Source organism: Colobus angolensis, unplaced genomic scaffold, assembly GCF_000951035.1.
Source record: "Colobus angolensis palliatus isolate OR3802 unplaced genomic scaffold, Cang.pa_1.0 Scaffold4, whole genome shotgun sequence".
Classification (NCBI taxonomy): Eukaryota; Metazoa; Chordata; class Mammalia; order Primates; family Cercopithecidae; genus Colobus; species Colobus angolensis.
The window spans coordinates 6,859,409-6,871,491 of record NW_012117376.1 but is presented as its reverse complement, the minus strand read 5'-3'; the positions used below and the strand labels follow the sequence as shown (position 1 = coordinate 6,871,491).

The 12,083-nt window shown below is 46.3% G+C and overlaps 1 protein-coding gene across 1 annotated transcript in view; it reads right to left on the bottom strand.

The window, feature by feature from the left end:
- Positions 1-12,083, bottom strand: part of CSMD2 (CUB and Sushi multiple domains 2) — a 621,011-nt gene that overhangs the window by 138,855 nt on the left and 470,073 nt on the right. The window contains exons 26-28 of the mRNA XM_011955655.1: positions 10,231-10,433; positions 5,286-5,477; positions 1-139 (exon numbers count right to left, since the gene is read on the bottom strand). Coding sequence (XP_011811045.1) covers positions 1-139; positions 5,286-5,477; positions 10,231-10,433 — 534 coding nt within the window. The remainder of the gene's footprint in view (positions 140-5,285; positions 5,478-10,230; positions 10,434-12,083) is intronic.

Below are 12,083 nucleotides of genomic sequence, written 5' to 3'. Positions count from 1 at the left end.
ATGTTAAATACCAGGGCGATGACGTAGTCCGGCGAGACGGTCACTTTCCAGTCACACTCCTTCCCTGGTGGGTAGGGTTCTGGGTAATTTGGTGACAGGATGACTCCAGATGGTCCTGTCAGGTCTCCCCCGCAGGGAGCTGAGGAGAGAAGAAGACGAGGGTGAGGCTGCCTCTTCACCCTGGGCTCATTTTCATGGGCGTTGCTAATGCACTATCGAGAGAGGAGGGGCTGAAGCTGATAGGCTGAAGTTAAACCTGGCTTAGGGACTCAGGGGAAGGTGAAATGATGGAGTTCTACTTTGGAGCGGTGGGAATGTTTTGGAGATAGTGGTGGTGGTGCACAACATTTCAAAAGTACCAGATGTCACTGAACTGTTCATTGAAAAACGGGTAATTTTATGTTAGGTGCATTTCACCTCAATAAATTATTTTTAAAAATACCTGGCCCTGTTGCTTCCTAGCAACAGGGTTCCTGTGAACTTAGGGTACTCATCTAGCCTCTCTAGCCCTTGATGTCTTTCCTGTCATAAAAAGAGACAATATCTTCTTTGTGGTGTGGTTGTAAAGATTATGGGAGATGTCTGCTAAAGCATTTGGTAGAGAGTGAATGGTTGATAGATAGAGCCAGCACTGTCTGCACACCTATGAAGTACATGGCCTTCCTTCACTGCCTCACATCGGCTTCCAGGCGAGCTCTGTGGGTACTGACTGTGAGTTCCTGTGCGCTCGATGTCAGGAGTGGGAAACAGGCTCACGTTCACCTGCCAAGTGCAGCTGGTCTCCTACGCTACCAGTGCTCCTGGCATCTGCTCACGGCTGCAGATACCGTCCAACTTTCCAAAAGGCCTTATCCAAGAGTATGTGTGTATCTCAGTTGTATGGAGCTATTACTAATCCCCAATCAGTCTACATGGTCACCCTCCCCTGAGATGACAGGTCTCTCAAGCAGGTGGGGAGGGAGAAAGTGGCCAGGTAACACAGCAACCTATTTACCTCGGGACCTTCTGGGCAGCTTCCCCAGAGCCTGGCTCAGGTCTCTTCCTCCATGGCTGGGGCTGCTGTACCGTGGCTTGAGGACTGGATAGAGTAAAAGCTGGGAAGTGTGTGAGGTCATTAGCAGGATGGCCAAGACTATAGGTGTGGTTTGGTCTGGAAACCACAGGGCACCATCAGAGGTTGTAAACACTGAGCCCATAGGAACACAGAGAGCCATTTAGGGGCTGGCTAGAAAATCCAGGATGAGTCTTTGTGGGGAGAGCAAAAGGGTATACCTGACTCCAAAGCTGGGAGCAGCCATTGGTTTGTCATAGAGCTGAGCACTGCTGCTTTGGCTGTGTCGTGGAGCCACCTCTGGCTGTGGTTTTCACTCAGGGTGAGGCTTAAAGGGCTGGGTCAATCCCTAACAGGGTCTCAAACAAATGGTAGATCTTCAGGTCAGGCCACAAGAGCCCTAATGTGGCTGAACATAAAATTGGAGTGGTTGTGAGTAGTCTGCTTTTTGTTCCATGGGAAAATACATCCCAAGAACCATCCTGAGTTTCAGAAACACTCAAATAGGCATGTATTATGTATCAGACTTAACAAATCACATTTTAGATACACTATCTCATTTATGTCTCATTAACAACTCAATGAGCAATGTATTATTCTTCCTGATTTATAAAGGGGGAAAGTGAGTCTCAGAAAGCCTAAGTAACTTGCCCAGAGTCACCCTGAGACTCAAACTCACACAGGACTGGCTCCAAAGTCTGTTGTTTTCCCTCTTCTACTTCCATATGGTTGGTGGCAGCAACTAGAGTAGAAGAGGAGTGCTTCTCCCCACAGGCCAGCAGGGGAGAGCACAGTTGTTGCAGGAGCTTCTGAGTGAGGATGGTGCCTTAAGTTGGGTCTGCTTATGTCTCACTTGTGTCTCCACCACTGAATCCTTTGGGAGCAGAGGGCGAGATGAATAGGGCCAACCAGAGGCCAGTACAATCAGGCTAGACCCTTGAGCTTAACAAAGCAAGACTGTAATGTCCAGTCCATGGAGTGTGGCCTTGCCCAGGCCAGCCTAGAAACAGAGCCTGATGTGGCCAGTGAGAGTGGAAAGTGAGTGTCATTATCAGAAGTCCCAGCTCTGGGGAAATCTTCCCAAGGGGGCACAACAAGGCTTCCATTCTGGGTTCCCAGCCTCCACCTCCCTCTGCCAGCTCAGGGGCTTCTTCCCTTAAGTTTGCCACAGATGAGGTGAGTCTCTGTGTTTCTGAAACTGCACCTGTTACTCTCCCACCAACCCCCAAAGTACTGTCAGTGTCTCTGGGTTCTAGGCTGCTGTCTGGGCACAACTCTCTTCTAGATGGCTCCATGGCATTGGGCATGTGCTTCCCACTCAGAACCCCAGCATGGGCTTCACTGGCTGCTGCCAGTTGTGCCCCAAGGCCTTGCATGGATCCCTGGGCTGCCTCACCAACAGGAAGGCTCCCACTGCTCAGGGTTAGTTGTGGGGTCCTATTGAGCTTACTAAACCATGGTTGCCCAGATGGGAGTGGGTGCAAGCTGCAGATCCTTCTAGACAGCCAAGAAGTGGGCAGGACTGAGGGCAAGAGTTGTGGAAAGGGCATTGATTTGGAAGTCATACAATCCCGGGCTCAAATTCTGACAATGACACTCACTGGCTGTGTGAGTTTGGGCTAACTGTCCACCCCTCTGAGCCTCTACGTCCTCATCTCGAAAGTAAAAGAATAATGATAATAATGGCTTCTAATATACACAGTGCTAACTATGAGCCAGGCAGTTCTTATTGCTTTATAGTATTTTCTTTTTTAATTCTCAAAATAATGCTAGAAGGTAAGTACTATCATTTTCTCTATTTTACTGGCAAGGAAATTAAGGCACAGGGAAGTTGAGCAATTTGTCTAAGGCCGCACAGCTTGCTGTGGTGAAGCCAGACCTGAGCCAGGGAGTGGAATCCCGAGCTCTAACCTCACCACAGAGTGATTTCAGCTGCAATAATGCAGCTAAAATGTTTAGCTTAGTGCCTATCACGGGGACAGCATCCAATGAGTATTTGTTTTCTTCCTTTGCTTCCTCCCTGTAATGAAGGGTTATCAAGGCCAGCTAGATCCGCTCATGGCAGAACGCCCAGGGAGCTGGAAATTAGAAGCATGTCACTGGGATTTCCAGTTCGTTTGAGAGAAGAGGCAAAGGCATTTATTCTGTTGCCTGAGAAACATTTCCCAAAGCCGAGTGTAGAAGAACGGGTGATGAAAACTGAATTAACCTCTCCACCCTGCCCACTGCACATTTATTGCTCTCCTCAGCTTAGCACAATCCTCCTTCTCCACTTGGGACAATCTCATCTCAGGACCTGCTTTTCTGTAAAATGAGTCTAAGGAATCACAGCCTTGTAGAAGGCTGAATTTGGAAGGAGCCTCAGAGGTTCCCAGATTCTCTCCTGGGCCTCAGCGGAATTCCCTTGAGCAGATGGAATCTTGGCTTAGGGAAGGGAAGTGAGTCTGAGATTTGAAAGAAGGAATCAAAGAAGTGAAGGATGAAAAGAAGGAAGGAAGATAGAAAGGAAGGACATTAGTATTTCTTGAGATTGGTGTTAGGCGTGTCCTCGCCCCACAATGCCATAAGGGAAGCGTATTTATCCTCACAGATGAGGAAACCCAGGCTCAGAGACTTGAAGCAATTTCCCAAGGTCATCAAAGTAGTAAATGGCAGAGCTAGAAACTAAGTCTGATTGTATCTACTTCAATATCCCATGCTGTTCCCTACACAGCAGAACACGTAGTGAAGAACTCAGCTGGATCTGAAATCGGAGTCTCAACCTCCTGCCCCACACACCTATGTGGTTCCTAATTCCCACTGAGGAGCAGGATTTAGTGTCTCACCTCAGGGCCAGGCCTCAGAGCCAGGCCTGGAATAGGCCAGTCCTCAGATGCCTGGACAGTGCACTGCTTCCCATTAAGCCTGTGGGTGCAGGCCAGGGCAGACGCTCCTGCAGGAGCTGTCTCAGGAAGTCCCTCGCACCCATCTCCAGCAGGGGAGGCGGTGTGGGAGGTAGGAAAATGAGAGGCTTTGCATTCAGACTGGCGTGGGTGTAAATCTTGGCTCTGCTATATCCTAGCTCTGTGATTTGGGACAAGATATCCAAATTCGTCTAAGTTTCAGTTTCAAGTGTAAATGAGGAAATGGTGCTAATTTCAGAGAGCTGCCGGGAAAGTTAAATGAGGTTATCTAAGTAAATGTCCAGTATGGGGCAAGTACACAGTAAGGACTCAGTGACCATGGGTTGTCTCCTCCTCTAACAGCCAGCATTGACAGGGGAGATAAACACTCATTATTTCACCTGAGCAAAATAGCCATGTGGAAGTGGGCACCTGGAGTGTTTGTTTCTATTTACCTTTCTTTCCCATCCCAGCCTCCCTTCAAGTTCTCTTCTCCTCTCAGTCTCAAGTAGTTAGAGGTAGGATTTTTCAGGCCCCACCCCTTTTAAGTGATGGGACCTTAGACTAGTCTCAGGTCCTTCATGTTTTCATCTCTCATACAGGAAGGTTTTAAGTCCGAAGAAAGAAAACCCTGTAATCCCAGCATTTGGGAGGCCAAGGTAGGAGGATCACTTGAGCCCAGGAATTCGGGACCAGCCTAGGCAACATAGTGAGACTCCATCTCCACAACAACAAAAATACAAAAATTTGCTGGGTGTGGTGGCGCAGGCCTGCAGGCCCAGCTACTTGGGAGGCTGAGGTGGGAGGATCACTTGAGCCCAGGAGGTCAAGGCGGCAGTGAGTTGTGACAGTGCCACTTGCATTCCAGTGAGACCTTGTCTCTAAGACCAAAAAGAACCAAAAGCCAGGTAACCAATAATTTCCTTGAGAACAGGAAAAGCAAGGTTCTTTTCTTTACATTCTGAGCCTGTGGGTGCCCTTCTATTGCTTCAGGTAATAGAAGGGTCATTTCAGAACCTGTTAGCCTTTACTACCCAAGATGACCCATTCCTCCTTCTGACCTGTACAGCCTGGGCCAGAGAGAAAGGGACAGACTTGTCTGACTTGGAAATCTCTGGGACCATTTTAGCAAGCGAGGAATTTGTAGTGCTTTGTGTGTAGAGTGTGAATGTGAGTGAGTGCGTGTGGGGACACATGCATGCAAAGCAGGGTAGATGATGGGCTTTCTGCAACTTTCGTCTGTTTCAATTCTCTTGGCCCCAGGCCCAAGATGCAGCTGCAGAGCATGGAAGGTTCTGGAGCACACAACTGTGAGCCCCAAGGGCAGAGTGCACCCTGCAGCTGCTTTGTACCGATGCATGTTGGCGGGCTGGGCTGCCAGAAGAACCTGTTCTCGATCTTCACACAGCTGATCTCTGCACTTCCCTGCAGCGCGTAACCAGGGTCACACTGGAACACTGTGGAGTCGCCGGCTTCCCAACTGTCACCACTCCGGCTCCCATTCTGTGGGATCCCAGGGTCATTGCAGGACGTTGCTGTGGACACTGGGGCAAGGAAATAGAAGAGAGGGTAAGGTTGCCTGGGTGTCTGCCACTCAGGAGGCTCCCAGCTCATCACCCTCACTGACTGCCCCATTCGTGCACTGCCACAACCAGCATCACCTCCCCACCATCAGCAGCAGCTGTGGCCACAGTGCCACTATTCTCACTCCTGTTACTATCACTGCCTCCACCACCACTTGTGATCACACTTGTCACTCTTACTGATATCACCACTACCATTCTTCCAGTACTTCACCATTACTGTCATCTGCCTGTCATGAGATGCTATGAGTTAAGCATGATTGAACTGTTATAATTATAGAACTGAATTCAGCTTAAGAATACAAGCATTGTTACATAAACAAAGCATTGCAAGTTTGTATAACGTAACTAACATGATCAGAAGGAGGAAGTGACAAGATAATCAAGTCTAAACTCCATGTTGTCAGGTGTGGTGGCTCACGATTGTAATCCTAGCACTTTGGGAAGTCAAGGCAGGGGGGTCACTTGAGGTCAGGAGCTGGAGACCAGCCTGAGTAACACAGCAAGACCCTGACTCTACAAAAAAAAAATAATAAAAAAATCAGCTGGGTGTGGTGGTGGTTGCCTGTTGTCCTAGCTACTCTGGAGGTTGAGATGGGAGGATCCTTTAAGCCCAGGAGTTTAAGGCTGCAGTGAGCTATGATCATGTCACTGCACTCGAGTGTGGGCAACAGAGTAAGATCTCATCTCACAAACAAACACATAAACTCCATGCATTCAATTGGAAGGATTTGCAAAGGACTTTGGGAGTTGGCCTGCCTAAATGCTGAGCAGCGCTTGTGAGGTTACAGGAAGTTACTGAAGTTAGGTCAAGATCATGCTCTCTCTTGCAATGGCAGACAACCAAGGATCCATCAGATTGAAACCATATTTGAAGAAAAGTCAGATATTTGTAGCAAGTGGGCAGAGAAGAGTTCAAAAATAGCTGACATATATTAAAAATCCAAAATACTCAGGAATTTGGGAGATCTTCGTATCTAGTATCTAACCTAGTTTAACATAGAGCAGGTGTTTTATAAGCGAATACTGAATGAATGCTAGATGGAAAGAATACATAAATAGAAGAATGAGTTGGTGAATGAATGAACAAATGCAGCATGAGAAAACACACCAGAGGAACAGGTGCAAGAGTTAGTCCAGAGAAAGGAATCTCAAGAGTTGGAACAACCCTGGCTGCCTCCACGGCCCAGAGCTAACAGTGGGGCCTGGTCCCAGTCCCCAGCTATGTCATCCCTCATAGACTGTGCTCAGCAGACTCTAGGGCAAGGAGGTTCTTGAAACCAGAGGATAAATCATACTCATTTGATTGGAATATCAGTTTTCTCAACATTTTAAGGAAACACTACTTTTATACTAAAACAAAAGAATTTATTCTGGATTACAAGGTAAAATTCACATTAGTTTTTAAGCAAAAATGTGAAGCCTTAAAGATATTTTATGCTTGCTACACCCTCCAGACCTCCTGGGGATACACACCCATCCTCTTCTGCTATCAGGAGGACGTCAATGGAAAAGTCTGAGTAGCAGCAGCCTAGGGCAACTGTATACATTGATGTCACTAATTATAACCTCTAGGATTGTATACGAGTCTTGAGTTACACAATCTGATACCTTCTATTCAATAACACGTAAAGAAGCATACAGCAAACTATGGCCCACAGCCATATCTGGGCCTATGCCTATTTTTGTAAATAAAGTTTTATTGGAACACAGGCACACTCATTTGTTTACATATCAACATCTGACAGCTACTGAACTTATTTATAAAGTCAAATATGCATCAATCTTTTTCCTTCCCAGTTAAAATCAGACTTAGCTTTCATCTCTAGCTTTATAGCGCACTGTACACATGTAAATGATCCCCTAGAAGAAAAATAGCTCATTGTTCTGGCCATACTTGGAAGGATTATTTATATGGGAGGGAATGGAGTACAATGATTAAGAGCTTAGGTTTAAGACTCAGACATATGGGTTTTACTACTAACTGGATGACCTTGTATGAGAAGCCTCAGAGCCCACATCTGTAACATGGAGTGATAATGGTGCCTATACTGTAAGGGTCTTGTGAAAATTATAAGGGTTGATGTAGTGGAGAGCTTAATGTGGCACCTACTCAATAGATGGCTGCGATTATGCTTCCCGCTCACCTTTTTTTTTTTTGTTCTCACTTTCTCTCTTTAATGCTCCTGAATTGGAGCTGCTTGGCGAAGCACCTGGGGAAAGGCTGGATCCACGTGGTACAGACAGGATGTTAGATGTTACACAGTCATGTTTACTTAATAAAGCCAAGCCTGCACTAATCGTCCCTGGCATTTCTGTACAATCCCCTGTCAAATACACACTATAAAGTTAACATGGGGTGAGCCGTTCTCTCTTCCCTAGAGTAGTCCTGGTATTTGCTAACTGATGACAGCAACAGGGAAGGTGACCTTTCCCAAACCTTGGTTATGTCCATAACACTGGGCCATGCTGTCATGACCTTTCTGGAGCCCAGGCTAGGTAGCTTTGACCATGCTACTCTGCCTAAGCAATGCTAAGGGCAGCTTGCCCAAGGAAGCCATCCATTCATGTGTTCATATCTTCATGTGCCCATTTGCTTACTAAGCAGTGAGTGGGCACCTATTGCATACATACACTATGAGAGAGTCGGGAGGCATGGCATGACCCTGTCTTCTAAGAGCTTTTAGTGGGATGTCAAGTACGTGCCCAGCTTCAAGACGAGACACAATGCCTGGTATTGACAATGTGCTGAATAAATAGAAGTAAAGTGCCGGGGTGCCGTGGGCTACAGCAATTTTACTCTGAATGGGGAGATTAGGAGGCAATGGCATCTGAGATGAACCTTGAAGGATGAATAGGACTTCCATGAGCTGGGCAGTGCATGAGAAAGCAGCCTGCATACAGCATAGGAGAGCACCCAGGGACTCTGTCCCGCGTGGCTACACTGAGGACGCAGTGGAGGTCAGATAATGCAAATCTGTGAGGGAATTTGTCAGCACAATTATGGACTTTTTTTTTTTCTTTTTTTAAGCCGTACCCATCAGCTTGGGCACAGTTGGAGAAAATATGTCTGGTTTTAATTATGCATAATACTCCTTTCCCCAGAGAGTGGATTGAGCCATCTCTTTAGCATTCTACCCTCCTTACTGCTGGGAGATCCTTCCATTGCTTATCCCAGCAATTTCCCAAGTTTGTTCCACGAAACGTTAGTCTCTTGAGATGGCCTTGAAAAACGTCATCCATGATGGAATATGTTTGGAAATTGTGACCTACCAGACATCTTTTGAATTTAAGTGCATTAGCATAGCAAACGTTCTCAGAGGTCCCATATAGCAGACCATTTCCTTAGGTCTGCATCAGCCTAAGCACCTCCCCAGCATCACCTGATCATGCAAACTTCTTTTTTCTTGCAATATCAATTAGTATTCCATGGAACTCTTAGGAATAGACAGAAAAATGCTAGACTGGAAGCATGCATGAGTGTTAAATGAACAAATTAATAAGTATACAGCAATGTGATGCTGGAGACTCTCATCTGCTCCCCACGCTGCTAAATGCTCATTTCCACGGAGATAACAGACGTAGAAGAAAAGAGCTAGAAGCAGGATTTGCAACTCTGTAACAATCTCAGTGGTGCCAGGGATATACCCTAACCACCCTTAGCTGATACACCAACTGGGAAAGAGCTCAGGGGCAAAGCCATGGCACAGGTGCCACAAGAAATCACTCTGGAATCACCATGGAAACTCCCCCCTCCCTCCCACCACACACACGGTGAAGTAAGGAGATGGTAATGAAGACAGCTGCTGTATAATAAACATGAGCAGAAACCGAGGCAGAGTCACTTGTTCAGGGAGAGGAATGATGGAAGAGGCACTTCAGAGGAGATGAGATGATGCATTCCAGGGAGAGGCAGGGCCAATCATATAAATTATCTCATACTGGGATTTGGATGTTTGAGCATTGGCCATTTTGGGTAGCTCTTTGTCATGCTCCTCCATAATTGGCTATTGCAGTGCCTAATTAATAAAATGTAGATGACTCATGTTGGCTTCCAGTCTTTGCTGAAACCTGCACTCAACTAAGAACCCGAGCGTGCAGCATGTCCCATCAGTTCATTCATAATCATGCCCCAAGCTACCATCTACTTGTACCTCCCACATCCCTCCTCATTCCCTGTGCTTCAGTCACATGGGATAGCCCTCCACTTCCAGAACTCACATTCCTGCATCTACACTTGTTCATCTGTTCTTTGCACCTAAGATGCCCTTTTCTCTGTTTTCCATGTAATAGGGGTGCACAAGTCCTCCAAAGTCCATTTCAGGAAAGGCACCTTTCCTTGTCATAGATGACTATTTGCTCCTTGAAACACTTTCTTTTCTTGAGTAACTTCTGCTTGTCCTTCGGGTCTGAGCTTGGACATCATCTCTTCTGGAACATCTTCCTTGATGCTCCAAGGTGACCACTATAGCCCGTATGTCTCCATCCAGATGCTTATCTATTTGTATGTAAGTGTCTATTAACCCACCTGTCTTCCCTACCAGAGTGAGCTCAGCACAGACATTTGAACAGGTGCTAACTATGTACCAGGCACATAGATGCTCAATAACTATCTTTACATGGACTGAGGTGTGAAGGAAAGCGAGGGCCAGAGGGAGGTGGGTGCCATGTGTCAGGGTATGTGGAGTAGGGCTGGCAGAGGGCACGCACAGACCTGAGAATTGAATGGCAAAGCCCTGCTTGCTGGTGAAGAAGTCAGTGCTGAACTGCAGGACGACCGAGCTGAAGGTGCTGTGCAGGTCCTTGGGCAGGGCTGGGCCACTCAGCTCCTTCAGCAGAACCCCGCTTTCCACAGGCCCATCCCAGATGCGCAGCACGTCGTGAACCTCCTCTGTGTCAAACACCAGGAAGTGTAGCCTGCATAGAGAGAAGAGGCAGCGGTCATCTGGGCTCAGCCCCTTCTTTCCAGGGGCTTCTGGTCAGAAGGTCCTAAACCTATGAAGCCTGGCCCTAAACCTACAAAGCCCTAAACCTATGAAGCCCAGCAGGAAGGGAGAGAAGGCAGCGGCGTCTGGCAGCATCCTCATGATTTCACCAGGCCAGCTCCTCCCAATGGGGCCTCCAGCAATGGGTGCAAGAGTGAGAAGTGTAGCTTCTGTGCATCCTTTTCTTATTATGAGCTCCATGTTGCCATTGTCAGACTGCATCCCTCTCCTCAACCTTACATAGCCTGCAGACCTCTCCCTGAGCCCATATTGTTACCATTCTAGGTTGGGAGGGGAATACTGAGAAGGCAGGATCTGGCTTGGACAAAGGATATAGGTAAAATAAATAATAATTGGGGCTAGAAGGCAGGGGGAACTGTGGAGTCTCTGAGAAGCTGGCCCAGCCACGGTGCAGGTAGGGATGACCTCATACCTCGGTTTCCCAGAACAGAACTCTAGGGATATTAGCTATATATAGGCCTGGCTTAGATAATCTCTGCAGACCTCAGGAGGCCAGATAGGGGTCTCCCTGTGTGGCGGTCTGCAGGACACAGACAGAGCTCTCAGAGCAAGGGGGCTCAAGTAGTAACCTGAATTTTTCTGGAACCAAAGATTCCAACAGCCAAAGATATCTTGGCTACAAGCCTGTGTGATTCTCTCTCTTAATCCATTTTTTATTATTGTGGAACAATTTTAGACTTACAGAAAAGTTGCAAAGATAGCGCAGTGTTCCCATAGACCCTTCACCATGTCTTCTATTGCTAACATCTTACATTTCCACGGTGCATTTGTCACGACTAAGAAAGCAATGTTGGCACACTTACTATGAACTACACTCCAGACTTTATTTGAATTTCACCAGTTTCTCCACTGATGTCTTTTTTTGTGTTTCAGGATCCAATCCATTTATCACTATCTCTTTTTAAAAACATCTTTTTAAATTTTAAAAATAAGACATACTGGAGGCAGAGAAAAGGCAAACAATATACAGATGTACTGAATTTAAAAAAAGTCTCTCTTTCACACAGCCAACCTGTTCTCTAGAGCTATTCAATTAATAGTAGGTTTGGTACATATGCTTCCAGAGTTTTTTTCAATGAGCGCACATATACATTGTTCCCTCAAAATGAGACATATTTTATGTAGTTTTCTATAACTTTCTTTCTTCATTTAAGACTACATCATGGACAAAACATCACCCTCATTTTGTTTTTTCTGCAGAAACAGACATTGTTATATAACACAATTTCACATGAAATTGCAAGGAACATTCTCATATTTACGTAGCTTTGTGCATTTCTGTGGATATTTCAGTTGACTTGCCAAAGTAATTCTGGGGGGAGAAGGGCATCTATTTAAAAATTTTAAAATAAATCCTGCTAAATTATCCTCTCAAGTGATTGTTTCAATTTATATTCCCACTAATCAGTATTGATGTTACTATTCTCTCTAAACTTCACCTCATCAGCATTAGATATTATAATGTTGTAAATATATTCTTTATGAAAATGCTCCCCCAGGCCGGGCGCGGTGGCTCAAGCCTGTAATCCCAGCACTTTGGGAGGCCGAGACGGGCGGATCA